This window comes from Oratosquilla oratoria, chromosome 12, assembly GCF_046742065.1.
Source record: "Oratosquilla oratoria isolate Oo_2021 chromosome 12, ASM4674206v1, whole genome shotgun sequence".
Lineage (NCBI taxonomy): Eukaryota > Metazoa > Arthropoda > Malacostraca > Stomatopoda > Squillidae > Oratosquilla > Oratosquilla oratoria.
The window spans coordinates 32,649,479-32,666,891 of record NC_134788.1 but is presented as its reverse complement, the minus strand read 5'-3'; the positions used below and the strand labels follow the sequence as shown (position 1 = coordinate 32,666,891).

The window sequence follows — 17,413 nt, the reverse complement described above, 5'->3', positions numbered from 1 at the left end:
AGTGTCCTGCATACTTGATTCTAGTAAGTTTTATATTCAATATTTTCAACAAATTAAGGAATTTTCGGCAATTTAAACGTATTCGGACATGGTATCAGTGGGCTGTGTCCCCAGCGACATGTCCATCTGTATCATAATTCACTGCAGTAGATGACATACATATCTTGTAGTTGTCGCCAGGCGATTCAGTCCAGTCAATGAGAAATCCTACACAGGGAAGTGGTTCCACATATATCGGCCAACCTTTACTGTTATCGACGACATGCATTTTTTTTAGCTGTATATATGCGATTAACTCAGTGATTGTGCAACGAGGGTTAATACATATATTACAAAGGTGCACATGTGAAACTAATTTGTACAAAATAATAATATAAATAAAAAGAAAATGAAATTTTTGACTTTTGCAAGCAAACCTTGAATCACACTCTAGATTGATATCAAATTACCAGCATATGTCTAGCCTACATTTTGAATTATACAAAGGACAATTAATATGGCGTAACAAATGGCATACATATAAGATTAATATTTATTTGATTTAATCCATCCACGTCCAGTGTATGTTTATCACAAATTGGCAGTGACCACCAGAGACTACAACATAGAGTCAAAGCGTATGGCATAGGAGGAAAGGTGTTTGAATGGTACAGAACATCAGCGACGGGAAACAGCGGATCACCATAAACGGTGTAAAATCCAGGAGTGTTTCTAGTGGAGTTCCCCAGGGCTCGGTTTTTGGGTCCCTTATTCACTATGTATACAAACGACTTTGACAGTGGGATTGATATTGATATGAAATTCGCTAGTGACAGCGACATTAATCTGATCATTTTTATGACATTCGCATGTAGGTTTCGAGCCCATGCTTTCAGCCATCCGTAAGATTAACTTTACAGAGCCTTTACCCACTCCACCACAGAGACTATAAAAGCCTTGTAACCTGGAATCTATCTGATTCCCGAGGATAGGAAAGATCACTAATCTGCGACCCCAGTTCCTGTTTTACACAAGGCCCAAGCCCACTAGTGGCAGGGGGTAAGGATCGGAACAAATCCCTTTCACGCTTTCGCCATTGTAACCATGAGAGAAATTCGCTAGTGACAGCGACATTAATCTGATCATTTTTATGACAGTCGCATGCAGGATTCGAATCCACTGCTTTCGGGGTGGGTGGGAATTCTGCCACGTACCGGTGTACACGAGGCAGATTTCTCGACCCCTTAAATGAGGTAACAAAAGAATATATATATATATATATATATATATATATATACACATTTTGGGGGGGGGGTCACCCCCTTTGGATGCGCCACTGCATCAGACAAATGATAACTACAATTTCATTTCTGAAATAGTATTCGTATCACTCAGCTGTATGTTAATTTACCACTAGACCTTGTCCATCTTCCTTTGCAGGGAAATCCGCATTTGTTCTGCAATGTCGATTCTACTCAGATTATGCTTCTCTGGAACATTTACGCCACAACCAGAGCCCTTACATGCCTAAGTGCCGTCTTAACCCATTAAACTCCGATGACAAGATTCCTTGTCATTTGGTCAAATAAAACAAAAAATCATAAAACACCAAAATGTTTGATCAAACACCAGAAAAATATGACGTCTGTCCTCGCGTGAAGCGAGGACAGACGTCATATTTTTCCTATTGCGGTTGTAATAAGGGTCAATTTGCCACTGAAATGGGGGATGTGAGATCGAAATTAGGGTCGACTAAGCCACGGTAGTGGGATGGATGAACTCATTGATGACTGTTGAGAAGAGAGTGCGCACGATGGGGGAAGCAAAGGTCACTGTGAAACGGCGCCTTGGAATCTTAAACGAACTTACGACGGCTGAGGAGGATCAGCCTAGACTTGCTCGGTGGAAACGCAGCCTTAGGACCCTACTGCACACACATCGTCTTCTTCCCGTTCTTCCGGAACTCTAAGCCAACCTTTCCTTAAGTATCGTTGCCACGGCGTTGTTTTTATTCGCTTTGGATAAGCGTTTTAATTCGTTAGCGACTGAAATAACTAATTCGCAGCGTCTGTTTGACCCTGGCATGAAATTAAACATTACCGCCCATGCCTATCGTTTCTGTAGCGAATAAAGAAGATAGCGTCAGAAGCAGTGCCATGTAAAATGGCCTTTACTCTGGTTAACACATTCGCTTTGTTTTCTGCTGATGACACTCGGACCATTTTCATCTTCACTCTAAACTCATCTATCAACTCTTTTAATCCAGAGACTCGTTACCTGCTGGCTTGTCACAAAAGAAACACGTTTCGAGCAGTGTCTCTGTGCGGTCCATACTCTGACGGGTATACTTCTTTCGTGCCACGCCTTCGGTATCCCCACTGGTTGTTTTCCTCTTTTCTGCCCGAGTCAATTGAGTTCTGTTGTATTGTAGTCTGCAAGAATCATGCCACTTAGCCCTCTGGTGCTGGAAGGTGGACTCAATACCCTCACTATCGTCCAAGCGGGACATGTCGAGAGATTTTGGCACGCTGTCCATCTCACTGAACCTGAGGAGGTTGTCTGCAAGACTCTGGTACCCAGACCCTCCTGTGCTTCGCCTGGAGTCAGCTGGACAATGAAGAGGCTCAGCGGTGTCCATGTGACACAGCACACGTAGGTTCCAGTCTGTCTGGTTAATTGATGCAGCAGTTTTACTTGGCCCTCGCTGCCTGCTGGGGGTCTAATAGTTTAACCCATTAAACTCCGATGGCAAGATGTCTTGTCATTTGGTCAAATAAAACAAAAAATTATAAAACACCAAAATGTTTGATCCAACATCAGAAAAATATGACGTCAGTCCTCCTCGCTTCGCTCGCAGCGAAGCGAGCGAAGCGAGGAGGACTGACGTCATATTTTTCTGGTGTTGGATCAAACATTTTGGTGTTTTATAATTTTTTGTTTTATTTGACCAAATGACAAGACATCTTGTCATCGGAGTTTAATGGGTTAAAATGCTTGGCCACTGTCTTGAACTAACACCAATCACTGTACAATTGGGAAGAACCACCACCAAGTAGGGGATCAGTCTATGGGCACACATCAGTGGAGTTATCACCTGAAAACAGAAGAGTTAAAAGTCTTAAACATGTGGATACTAGTTGATAATAATCATATTATACTCACTACATTGTGTTTTGCACCAAGCACTTATGACTATGCTGACCTTGTAGAATTTAGTTATTCGTGGCAGCCATTTTGTAAAATGGCCACCATTTTGACCTTAGGGATGATCTGGAACGTCCCTATATCCAAAATGTTTCCTAAGGGTATGCTATAACTGTGTACCAAATTTCATGCTCGTATCATCAAAGGCACAAAACTACCAGAATATTTCACATATCTGCTGGGCTATCTCAAAGATTCCTTCCTCCCTCAAATCCTCTATTTTTCCTAATCCATTTGCCTCTAGGATTTCTTCAACTCCATCTTTCCATCTTTTCTTCGGTCTCCCTCTAGATCTGCTAGTATGCTTTTTCAAAGGAACAGGTTTACAAACGGGCTATGGGCATTATGTACATGGGGTGGACCTCACCACCTCCCCGTGTTACCATAGTTGGTGACGAGTGTGAACATTACATTGTGGCTAACGTAACAATTATGAAATTTTACAATTAAATATGATGATAACACTAATAACAAAGAAATTATTAATAGTAATTGTAACAATAATAATGATAACAATGATGATAAATGAAAATTTAAATATAATAGTAACAATGATAGCAATAATAATAGTAATAACAATAAGAATAAAAGTAATAATAATAATAATGATAATAATAATAATAAAATAAAATAATAATAATAATAATAATAATAATAATAATAATAATGATAATAATAAAAATATGATAATACTAATAACAAAGAAATGGACAAGATCTACCGCGACACTTGCCCTCCAAGAATGGTTTCCCAGACCCCCCAACCCTAAGTAGATACCTTTTTCCCACTTCGGCCCACCATCTCCAACTTTCTTCCTTTTACTCTGACGTTCCTTCTTGCACCATGCTACCTTGCTCCACTTCACATGCTACCAATTCACATATCCCCCAACATTGTTCCTTCACCATTTAATATTATCCCCAACTTTTTATCATGATTTATTCTTTTAATATTATTCGTTACTATTTATTTTCAACACTATTATTATTATTATTATTATTATTATTATTATTATTATTATTATTATTATTATTATTATTATTATTATTATTAATTATCATTGTTATTATCATTATTATAATTGTTATTATTACTATTTTTATCATTATTTTTATTATCATTGTTTTTATTATTATCATTATTATTATTATTATTACTTTCATTATCTTTGTTATTATTATTATTATTATTATTATTATTCATTATTATTATTATTATTATTGTTACTATTATTATTTAAATATTTAAAAAAAATCGTTTTTATTATCATCATTTTTATTGTTATAATTACTATTGATAATTTCTTTGTTATTATTATTATCATATGGTTTTATTTTATTTTATTATTATCATTATTATTATTATTATTATTATTACTTTTATTTTTATTGTTATTATTATTATTGTTATTATTATTGTTACTATTATTATTTAAGTATTTAAAATTTCATTTTTATCATCATTGTTATCATTATTATTGTTTCAATTACTATTAATAATTTCTTCGTTATTAGTGTTATCATCATATTTAATTGTAAAATTTCATAATTGTTATAATTATATTAATAATTTCTTTGTTATTAGTGTTATCATATGGTTTTATTTTATTTTATTATTATTATCATTATTATTATTATTATTACTTTTATTTTTATTGTTATTATTATTATTGTTATTATTATTGTTACTATTATTATTTAAGTATTTAAAATTTCATTTTTATCATCATTGTTATCATTATTATTGTTTCAATTACTATTAATAATTTCTTCGTTATTAGTGTTAGCCACAATGTAATGTTCACACTCGTCACCAACTATGGTAACACGGGGAGGTGGTGAGGTCCACCCCATGTACATAATGCCCATAGCCCGTTTGTAAACCTGTTCCTTTGAAAAAGCATACCTGCGAAACTAGTCAGGAATAAACTCAAGATTAAGACTCCTGTGTTTCCTACTCCGCTTACGTCAACCTGTCAGAATATCTCAACATATACATATAAGTATATATATATATGTATATTATGTATATGTATATATATATATATATGTGTAAGTATATATATATATGTATAAGTATATATATATATGTATATACTCTCCAATAATTTATATGAGAGAGAGAGAGAGAATTGAAAATCTTCACGCCCATATGTGACGTCATGTTTATTTACATATATCAAAACCCGCCAGGCCTTGTGTTGCACTATTTCAGTAATTTGTATACAGTAGTTTGTTTTCGTGGTCGTGCATTGTACACACCAAACAAGTGTGACTTCTTTAATTCGAGTGCTATCATATAGTGGTAAGGTAGATTAGTACATACGTAGTGTGGTCGCATTTGGCATTTGCTACACTTCAATTCCCGTTTGGCAGTGTATTTAGCTTTCTGAGCAGTGGTAAACGTGTGGATATTTATGAAGATGTTTGCTAGTCACACAGTTGCAATTGCTTACATCATCGGCTAGATCTTATTCTGAGTATTTTGAACCCCAGATATAAGTACCAAAAACTAATAGTAATGTCAGTAGCTATTAAAAAAGTGGAGATGGGTTAACATCTTTATATTTAATTTACCAAGCCCAAGGCAAGGGATTAGATTAGGTCACGTTAGGGTTCACAGCTGCAATTCTTACCTCTGTCATTGATTGACTCTAATTATTGAATACTTTGAACCCCATATATTAGTATCGTGGATAATTAGTAATGTTGGTAGAGATTTAAAAAAAAAAAAAAAAAAAATGAGATTAGTGAACATTTTGATATATTATAAAAATGTTTACCAGTCTCATCTCCAATAGCAATCTGTACAGTTTTTAGAAAATAGAGTAAATTTTTAGGTGTGCACACATATGCTATATAGCAATAGAAAATTAATTATTAATTTTGTAAATTATGATAGATCAACATATGTGATTTTCTTGGCAGAAAGCAATAACAAAAAAGTTGCTAAAATCTATTTACTAATGAACAAAGTCACGGTGGTTGAATGATATGCCATGTTTGTTTTAGGTGCTGAGGTCGAAGAAATGAAAGGATGATAAATTAGTCTATTCTAACCTTACCTAACCAAACGTAACCTAACCCAACTAACCTATGTAACCTTATCTATATTTAGTAATTTGGTACCTCAAATTCTAAAGATCATCTGGGTCATCGTCATCATCACGGATGCTGACATTTGATTATCATTGAACCTCGGTCAATTAACAGATGATGGCAGAAACCCGTGTTCTCTCCTAAAGTCCAAGGAAGCCCTATTGTCTTTCTAACTGCGCTTATTAACGTCACCTGGAATTGGATAACACCCGGTCCACAATGTGAAAGCCATCGTCTAACTAACAGTGACTGGACTGTACACACATGGCATCTAGACTATATCCTAGCGCCTTTGTTAAGATATTTGCTTGTAGCAAGGTTTTTTTTTTATTTATTTCTGCCAAGAAAATCACGTATTACATTTATGTATCATAATTTACAAAATTAATATTTAATATTCTAACGCTATATTGGATATGTGTGCACAATTGAAATAACACAAAAAATAGACATAAACATTGCTATAATGTCACATAGTATTGTGCAGAAAATCCCTTGTGGACAGACGAATCTGTAGGGCTCACTACACTATAATTTTCTTGTGAAAAATATCCACATTTATCAGCTATCTTGATGTGATCCAACTTTATTCAATTTTTCAATATGCCATCCATCAAATACTGCTACTATTGAATATGTCATGGTGATTCACGTTGTGGGGATAGACTGCATATGTCGGGTCTTGGAAATGTTAGTGATGGATTCAAGTGTGTGGAAGGGAGGATTTTACAATGAAAACATGAAAAAGGCACACACACATGCAGCAAACACTCCATAGGTTGATTGCCCACATCCAATCCTGCCCTCGTAAGCCCAAAGCAGGTTAGTCCACCAAGTACTGAAACAGTACAATGTTGTCCAATTCAAGTGCTTATGGGTACAATTCTTATCTATATCATTGGATAGCTCCTATCATTCTGAATATTTTAAACCCCCATAGATATGTACCACAAATTAATAGTAACATCAATAGCTATTTTTGAATATTTAGTGCTTTTCTGGCTAGGGCTATGGTGGAGAATAGTACAGCTGCACCATACCTAAAAACTCTTGCAAATGTGTTGCCAATGCTGGGAGCAGAGGAAACATAAAAATCTGTTTTCTGCAGGTGCCTGCAAATTTTTGTACTGGCATATTTCTATTAAGGAAAATCCTGTAACTATGATATTGCTGGTCTGTCTTGCAGATGCAGTTCTTATCTATATTATTGGATAGTTCTTATCATACTAAGTATTTTGATCCCTATAAATAAGTACTACAAATTAACAGTAATATCAGTAGCGATTTTTAAAAGGCTGGTGTATTTATTACAGGGGCTGTGATGGAAAATTGTACAACAGCAGCTAACCTAACTCTCATTCTTAATGTCATGGTTCAAAATGACTTTCCTTATGACAGGGGTGAAAAAGGAGCTGGGAGATAGGGTTGATGAAAGAATATTAGGATGGTTTGGACACATGGAAAGAATGAGTGAAGAAAGACTAGTAAAAGAGGTATGGAAGGCAGATGTGGAGGGAGTGAACATGAGGGAACGTCCTAGGATGAGGTGGATGGATGGGGTGAAGGGGGCTTTGGGGAAGAGGGGAATGTCTGTTGAGGAAGGAAGGGAGAGGACGGAAGACAGAGGTGAGTGGAGAAGGGTTGTATATGGATGATGTTGTGATTGCATGAGGAGGAATGGGTGGAGGGGTGGGGGGTGAGGTAGTATGTGTGAGCAAATTTTGACGCAGCCCGAAGGGATTTCTCTCCGTCCTCTCCTTATATGCAAGGCGGGACGGAGAGGGGGGGTCGCCGATTAAATGAAGCAGCCTTGCTGTGGATGTGCTGTGTCTTGCGACACTGCTTCTGACCCAGGGCGGTGGGCAAGGTGCAGGGATGACCCATCATCCAGGAGGTGCTCAGATGAGAGGGAAGGTGGGAGGGGTGTGGAGTGTATTCAGGGATGAAATGGGTGCGAGTGTTTTTATGCCTTTCCCTTTTTGGCTACCTCCCTTGAAAGGGGGAAAAAGCCTTGGTATATGTATGTATGTATGTATTAACATTTTCAATTTGAGTCAAATTCTTGTGCAGAGCATCAGATGCCTGATATACAATGATTAGGTGATGCATCACAATACTCGCAGGAGCTTTATTATTTGTTCTCTTTCACTCTGAATATATTGATAACTACAGAAAACACAATCACAAGCCAGTTCACAGAATATGGGGGTCTTTCAGCAACAACTACAAAATGAATATAATCAAAATGCCAACACTGGTGTCCTTGTCTACCCACTCACAGCTCATGGCACCTACATTGGTGTCATCATATGGAACAGGTTAAGGCTTGCACTTATGTCCCTTGCTCTTGATGTTCCCTAAGCATTGATGTTTCTTCATGGCACATAGCCCTAGGATCTGAGTTGAGATAAATGCAGTATTTATCACACAAGTATTAGATTCTGAAAAGTTGATCTTGCAGTGCTTAGAGTTATTGAGACTAAAAAGAAGTCAGAGTTGGTGTCTCCACTACATCCTGGGGAATGGAATTTTAATTATGAAAGAATTTGAGAAGAGAAAAAGCACCTGCATGCCCTACTGTTTACCCTTGTATGAAAATTTTTAATAGAATGACCTCAGGTTCCAGTTAGGAGTGCCATTACAAATAGATCAGAAGATTTGATTGAATTGATTTGTTGTTTTTGGCATTGCAACATCATGATCATATTGTGCCACTGCAAAATTTTGATGGCAGAAAGGTGGTAGGCCAAAACATTTACATTACAAATTAAATTTTGATAAAAATAGTTCAAAAGTATCTAACATGTGAGCATTCAAATAGGAAATGGGGTGAGTTAGTAAGATAATCATAATAGAAATATTCAAAAGTGGAGTTATAATTTCTTTAAAAATTCAGCATTCTATTCGAACACAAGTACTTCATGTTACAGGGAAAGGGTCTATTTCCCAAGTACAGTCAAACCTCGGTTATCGAACGCTTCTGTTCTCGACCAAATCGGTTTTCGACCAAAAAGTTCGATAATTTTACGTCTCAGAACTCGACCAAATTTCGGCTCTCGAACAAACCGAAAGAAGCCGAGCGTACCCGAACGCGGCTCACTCGCGAGCCGAGAGAACTCGAATGCTAAGGACGCTTCCTCCGTAGCGCATTTGCGATCAAAGTTCATTCCGAGCAGACGTGTTCGTTCTTATTTACGTAAATCTGACATTTTTTCATCTTTGCATCGTGTATTAGCCCCTAATCATGGGTCCAAAGAAAGCAAGTTCAAGTGGTGAAGAAAAGAGGAAAATAGTGTGCAAAACTATTGAATTTAAAAAAGAATTAATAGCGAAATATGAATCTGGCGTTCGTGTGTCTGCGTTGGCTAAGGAGTTTGGGATGGCGAAATCGATGATAAGCACCATCCTAAAAAATAAAGACCAGGTTAAAGCAAGTGATGTGGCTAAAGGATCAAGTGTTTTTAGCAAACAAAGGCCACAGGTATTGGAGGAAGTGGAGAAACTTTTGCTGATTTTCGTAAATGAGAAACAGTTAGTGAAGATGCAATTTGTGCCAAAGCAAGACAATTGTATGAAGATTTGATAAAAAAAAGATCCTAGCATTATTCCGGAAGGGTTTGATTTTAAAGCAAGCAGAGGGTGGTTTGAAAAGTTTAAGAAAAGTGGGATACACTTATTTATGGTAAACAGTATACAGTGCAGTTTATGGTGTAAAATAGTAAAAAAAAAAATTAGAAAAAGTTGTTTTTTAGACTTGGAACGGATTAAAATTATTTACATTGATTATAATGGGAAAAATTGTTTCGGGTTTCGAACAAATCGCTTTTCGAACAGCCTTCTCGAACGGATTATGTTCGAAAACCGAGGTTTGACTGTATCTTTGAGATGTCAAATATTTCATTCTTACTGTGGCAGTGGAAGATATATTGCTCTCACAGGTCCACCAGACTGGGACATTTTACTAGAAAGTGTTCTGATAAGGGGACTAACCAGTCAATGCAGAATGGTTGTTTCCCAGGACATGAGGTAACTGTGTGAGATGTGTGTGGCCCATCCAGAGACGGGTCATTGTAGTCTCTGAGTGGCACCCTTGCACAGGTTCATATGTATATGGACTGAAAGCAAGAGGGGGTGATCTCTACCATCTTAGTGGTAGTTATCAAAGCCTCCCACCTGTTCTGCTAACTGTTAAGAAATGCAACCCATATAGTGTAATACATCTCATAAAAGGAAATGAGGTTTGAAGGGGCAATCTGAGTTGATTCCTTGTCAGCCAGCCTGTTGGCCTTCTCATTCCCTGAGATTCCCACATGTGCTGACACCCACCAAAGCCCAACATAGTAACCTGTACACTGTAGAATGTAGAACCACTCAAGAACTAATAAAAGAAGGAAATGAGGGGAAGAAGGTTTAAAACATTCCATAGCAGAGAGAACACTACAAGTAACTAAATATTGTAAATGTTGAAACGGGAAGAGTAAAGATAATTCTTAAAGCTAGGATAATGGCAGATAGCTCTGCTGTAAAAACAGAAGTAACACTGGGGAGACTACTGCCTTGACAGAATGAAGGGAATATGACACCATATCTCACCCCAGCATCAAACTTTGAGCTGTCTGTAAATACTCAAACTTTGAGCCGTCTGTAAATACTGAGATGAAATCAGAATGTGTGGAATACTGTTCTAAGAATAATGTATACTACTCATGATCTGGTATCATGTTTTTAGTAGGAATATTAGTGCTACAGATTGAAACATTGGGGAATTGCCAGCAACCATCTTTAGAGAATTAATAAATATATACAGCAATAAAAGGTACATTTAATGTCACCATAACAGATGTAACCCTGAAGCTGAAAGGTTTAGGGAAACTTAGGTGAGATACATATAACTGAATGTGAATCATATGAAATTGATATAAAAGAAACTGATTCAGGAAGATGATGGACTCAATACCAGCATCTTAACAATAAGGACTGATGTTCAATAGAAGGACACCTGCATCCTCTAAAAAGCTAGGTATTGGGAATGAGCAGAACACAGCAGTTGCCAGGCACACCAAGTTCAACACATGAAACCAATTCTCAGTAGCAGATCAATAAATTTCACAACCACACTCTAACTTAGAATAATTGTTCAGTGTAACAGGAGGGTCTGTCAGGGCTCCAAGAGGTATGAACCAAAACTCTATGGAGTGACGGTGTCTTCATGCAAGTAGCCTAAATATAATGAAGGTGGCATACCCAAGTCAGGCAGCTGTCAAATATTAGTCCCAGGAAGGACTTTCATCCTCACAAGAGGTTTTTCTTTCATAGAGATTTAAGTCTGGATCAGGATGAACACCACTGAGATAGGAAAAGAGTATGGCTGCAGTCTTTGAATTGGAGAATCAAAATCCCCACTGAGAGATCCTGTTAATTGCTAACTGCTATTTCCTCTCAATGGCATCTGCACTGCAGAGGAGATTGACAAGTCAAAGACATATAAGCTACCACAAACTCCTTCTGGAAGCACACTGATGACACTGTTTATAGCCACACTGTATACTTCCTCGCAGCATGCTGTCTTCAAATGGACAAGCTTCAATATATGTATGTATGTATGTATATTTTTAATAGACACAGGTATTTTAGTAATTGACAAGAAAAACATGGAAAATACCTCTACAATTTCCTAGATGAATTTTATATATTACATTATGCTAAAATAATAACACAGGTACACCATTTACCAGTATATCTTAAACATTGTGACTTGTATCACTTATTTGAGTCAGATGAGTGAGTAAAACTGAATAAAACTTCCTAGAGTATGTTATATTTAGATATAGGTCTTTTGAGCCCAAACATGGAAAGTTATGGAGTTCTCTTGAAATGTGACTCCTGTGGCCAGCCATGCCATTCTCCATTTCCAAATTTCATGATGTGATGAAAAAGCTGGAGCAAATTTTGAGTCATTCTGGTTGAGGTGGGGTGAATATGCATCAGTAACTTTTGGATGATTTTCAGTACATTTCTAATGAAAAAGTAGAATACAAATATATTATAGCACAATATCTGTTAGTGTTTCTACCTATTTTATGTTTGGTGATGGCATGTACAAGGTTCTGTTTAGGTACAAAGGGATATATGAAATGTTTTGTGTACAAAACCTCCACAATCATATAACAGTGTATTACACACTTTCAAAGAGTTAGATGTAAATCTCATCATTATTTTTTTTTTCCAGGATGAGGGCTATCATCATTTCTTTAGAAGAGACATTTGTAAATTCCACACATCACATGATGAAAAGGATCTTGTGTGACAGCTGTGGCACAACTACATCACAAGTCATCATATACATTGTGTCATGACCCACACTTGACAGAAGCCTTTCCAGTGTAACCCGTGAGATTCTGGTTTCTCACAAAAGGGTCTCAGATGGCACAAAAGTCACTTCAAAGATCATGTGGTGATCCAAACAGGAGAAAGTCTTTCTATTGTGACCTGTGCGATTCTGCTTTCTCAAAAAAGGATACTCTCATAAAGCATATAAGGACCCATACAGGAGAGAAGCCTTTCCAGTGTGACCTATGTGATTCTGCTTTTTCACAAAAGCGTTATTTCACAAACCATGTGAGAACCCACACAGGTGAGAAGCCTTTCCAGTGTGGCCTTTGCGATAAAGCTTTCTCACAAAAGTGTTCTCTCACAAAGCATATGAGGACCCACACAGGAGAGAAGCCGTTCCTGTGTGACTTGTGTGATGCAGCTTTCTCACAAAGGCATCAACTCAAACATCACATGATGAAACACACAGGTGAAAAGCCATTCCAATGTGGCCTTTGTGATAAAGCTTTCACACAAAGATGTCACTTTAAAGATCACATGATGATCCACACCGGAGAGAAGCCTTTCCAGTGTGTCCTGTGTGATAATGCTTTTTCACAAAAGGGTTCTCTCACACAGCATATGAGGACTCACACAGGAGACAAGCCTTTCCTGTGTGACCTGTGCAATTCTGCTTTCTCACAAAAGAGTACTCTCGAAAAGCATGTGAGGATCCACTCTATAAAGAAACCATTCCTTTGCAACCAGTGTGATGCAGCTTTCTCACAAAAGAATCAGCTCAAACATCATGTGATGACCCACACAGGAGAGTAGTCTTTCCAGTGTCACCTGTACAATTCTCCTTTTTCACGAAAGAGGTCTGTCACCATAAATGGCATAAAATCCAAAAGGAGGAGTTTTACTAGTGGAGTTCCCCAGGGCTTGGTTTTGGATCCCTTGTTGTTCATCATGAATATACACGACTTGGACAATGGGATTAATAGGATGCCTAATTAGGTCAGGAGAAAATGCTGAAATTCCGCAGCAAGATCTTAACAAATTGTTCATATGATCGGTGAAATGGCAAATGGACTTCGATATCTCAAAGTGCAATGTGTTAAATATAGGATCATACAACCATGAAGGTAGACATAGCTTAGATAACACTTTTTGTTTTTGTTTTTTTAGAGAAAACTAATTGTGAGAGAGACTTGGGAGTTCTAGTGAGTCCTGACCTTAAATACAGGAAACAGTGCATTAGTGCCAGAAACAGAGCTAACAGAACATTAGGTTTCATTCCTAGGACAGTTACAGGTAGAAGTGCAGGTTAATTAGCAAATTCTATGTAGTGTTTGACCCATCCTTGACTATGTGGCACTGTATTGGTCTTTGTCGTATAGATTCAATTCAATAGAATCAGTACAGAGGAGATTGACCAAAATGATACATAGGCTCAGAAATTTACCTTATGAGAAGAGGATTAGGCACCTTAACTTTCACACTAGAAAGATGCACAGTGTGTTGTGATCTTATAGAGGTGTTCAAGTGGATCAAGGGCTTTAACAAGGTCATCATATTAAGACAACTGGTCAGGTCTCAAAGTAATGGATTTGAATTGGACAAATTTGGATTTAAGGAGGAAATAGGCAAGAATTGGTTTAGTAATAGGGTGTTCAATAAATGGAATAGACTTAGTAACCATTTAGTGAGTGCTGAAACTGTCATTTGTTTTAAGAAATGGTTAGACAACTTTATGGATGGAGATGACAGGTAATGGACATGGAACTGCCCCTTATGGTCTCTAGTGGTTTTCATTCTTATGTTAATCATCACATGGTGGCTCACAATGGAAGGAACCCATTCCAATGTGCTCTCAACATTGAATAATGTTCCCTCAAGTTTATAACTTCATAATGATATATTCATAGCAAAAGAAAGATGCGATTTTTAGAATCAGTCAATGACCTTTGAAATATTGATGTACAGTTTCTTAATTTCGCATGCAGTTTTGTGGTTGTACTGCATTCGGCAGTAATTCATCACCAGTACTTCTTCAGTCAAATAAGTCAAGTGCCTGTTGTGAATTTCACCTCTTCAAATCGTTCTGATCGCCTGAAAACTGAATACTGGATACTTTTTTTTTTTTTTTTTGTATCAAAATCTATTTGGAAAAGATAAAATCATTAGATTTCCTTAAGAGACCTGATGCTCAAGAATGACAACATAAGCAAAGAAGGTACATACATGTACATATAGCAAAGGCTTTTTCCCCCTTACACAGTGGGGTAGCCAAAAAGAAAAAGGCATGGAAATCACCCACCCATTTCATTTCCCATATATTCCACTCCCCTCCACCCTCCTATGGGGTGCCCCTATGGACCAGAGCCACACATCATTTTGTCTCTGATAGAGGAAAACTCTGTACATAGAGAAATGATGACACTTTTATACTACAACTATCCCTCCGTTATGCTGTCCCCCAACCCCTTGTTACTGTCCTATACCATTTCTCTTAATATTCATTTCCTTTTTTTGCCTACCTACCCTGTGGTGGGGGGAAAGAATACTGCCACCAAGTATTTCCACTTGTCGTAAAAGGCCACAAAAAAAAGGACGGGGGATAGGATTAGGAGTCCTACTACCTGTAGCCCTAAAGGGGACATTCCTAAAAAAGAAAATAAAGGGAGCAAAGAAGGTACTGATGAAAAAGGACTGTTAAAAGAGCTTTGGAATAGAAATGTTAAGATAAGCACAACATTGAAACAAAACCAAAGCAAAGATCGGAAGTTAAAGATTATTGTAAAGAAAAAGGGAGCCACTGGAAAGGCCCATCCCAACTTTCTATTTGACTTTACTAGAAAAGTAGACGGAGGGAAACAAAAGAAGGCAATAACTATGTTCAGTAAATGGTGCACACCTGACATGGTCTTTATTTTGTAATCTGTAACCACCAATTTACAAAATAAATATTCTTCAAATAACAAAATTGCAAAAAAAAAAACTGATGGTCCATGTCAAATTCAAAATAAGGAAATGGTGTAAAGTGAAAGCTGCTTCCTGTTTGTAAATGGCTAGATGAAATAATGATTTTCTGCCTGATACTTCATAAATTATTAGTTTGATGACTTTAAGTAGTGCAGGAAAAAAGAATTATATACAATTTTACACATGTTGATATTTGCTCTTCAGAATGAACTTGGCAAAGTTGATGGAAATTGGAGGAGCCCTCCTTGAGTAAGGTTTTAAATAAATCAAATGAAGAATAAACTTAGAAGCCATTTATAAGAATGTCATTTGGATATGCTTATGAGAGTGAAAAACTAATAATTATGTGGAAATTCAATTTAGTGTGTATGAAGAGTGGATGAATACCAAAGACAAAAGAAGAAATAAGGAGATAGAGGGTAGGACCAAACAAGTTGAGAATTAGTAATGGATTACTTGATTATGTATGGTTATTTGCAAAGTTAGAAAGTTTAAATAAAGGTAATCAGTCAGTTTTGTCTTTTATTTAGTTCCTTTTGTACCACTAATCAGATCAATATAAAATACACATTAAATATTTTTGTCAACTCTGTCATCATTGTCACACAAAGGAATCTTGAAATACAATACCAGTGTAAAACAACAAAGTATATGCTTATTTATAACAGCATGTAAATTTTGTCTGACAAGTGTTATTTTCCAACTCTTTTCATTGCAAACAATAGAAATTGTTGGTTTTGTGGCTTAAAGAATTATTTTTTTACCCCAAAATAGCTAAATTTCACCATTTTCAGAATTTTTGGACATAAGAAAATAAAATTAAAAAAAATTCCAACCTCTGAAATTAGTTTTTAGGATTAATTTTTTTCCTTGATTTGTATGAATACAGCGAATCACGTTTCATGTATAAGCCAAAAAATGTAGTCTCCCATCATGTTTTCATTGAAGAATCCCTGATATCTCAAAGTTCGTTATATTTTGGTGGAAGTGCTCCCCTTGTTCCTTTGAATATGCTCCCATATTCTTCTTGAAGTTGTCGAGGTGAGCATCTAGGATATCCTTCAAAGACATTCTGCACCCCATTTCGCCATTACTTTTCACTAACACTTCAGTCAGTTCCATATAGTTATCAGCCTTGTTGCCAAGAAAGCCCCGTGTGCAACAATGAAACACTTTTTTTTTTCTATGAGCTGTAGAAATTCTGAGCACTCCATAATTTTCTTTACTTGCGGTCCACTGAAGATGCTTTCACCTTTGCCCCACCGAGTCGTGTGTGTATATATATGAATGCGTATATATATATATATATTATATATATAATATATATATATATGTATGTATACACACACATGTGTGTGTTAGTGTGTATGTATGAATGCGTTGTGATAATAATGTAGCACATTTGTAATAATTTCTTTGTGAGGGATATCATAAACGTTTGTGAAATGTGTTTATTTCTTTAGTTCGTTCTTCAACAATTTATATAATATTCATTGGTTGACATTGAATTAGATAATCAAGCAATAACTACATAGTATAAAATCACTTGTCTAGATATTAAAATCCCTCACCCCCCCTAACAAATCCCACTTCCCAAAACTACAAGTGGTGGAGGAAACGAAAATGGCTACAACGAAAATAATCAAGAAAACTCCTAATTTACAAAAGTTCGTTACCTTTCCCAGGCCGACGGTGCGTCCAGCCTATGGTCCTAACAAATTGAAAAACACGTGGAGAGGCCCGGCCAACCCCGTGACAGTGAAGTATGACAGCAGGAAATATGACAGGGAGAATGTTATGACAATATAGTACCTTTGCAATGGTTCGGTTGTGGA

The 17,413-nt window shown here is 36.7% G+C and overlaps 1 protein-coding gene across 3 annotated transcripts; it reads left to right on the top strand.

The window, feature by feature from the left end:
* The first annotated feature begins 5,335 nt into the window (after positions 1 to 5,335).
* On the top strand, positions 5,336 to 16,085 carry LOC143031284 (uncharacterized). Of its 3 annotated transcripts, none has more exons than XM_076194918.1 (2): positions 5,336 to 5,396; positions 12,511 to 16,085. In XM_076194918.1, the coding sequence occupies exon 2, from the start codon at positions 12,705 to 12,707 to the stop codon at positions 13,425 to 13,427; it is 723 nt and encodes a 240-aa protein (XP_076051033.1). In that variant the 5' UTR covers positions 5,336 to 5,396; positions 12,511 to 12,704; the 3' UTR covers positions 13,428 to 16,085. The 3 variants fall into 3 exon arrangements, with proteins under 3 accessions (XP_076051033.1, XP_076051034.1, XP_076051035.1); XM_076194919.1 differs by having other exon boundaries at positions 5,371 to 5,487; XM_076194920.1 differs by lacking the exon at positions 5,336 to 5,396 and adding an exon at positions 6,948 to 7,103.
* The last annotated feature ends 1,328 nt before the right edge of the window (positions 16,086 to 17,413 follow it).

Excerpts from the sequence above, each read along its gene's own strand:
- LOC143031284 (XM_076194918.1), top strand. The coding sequence starts at position 12,705 with ATGGCACAAAAGTCACTTCAAAGATCATGTGGTGATCCAAACAGGAGA.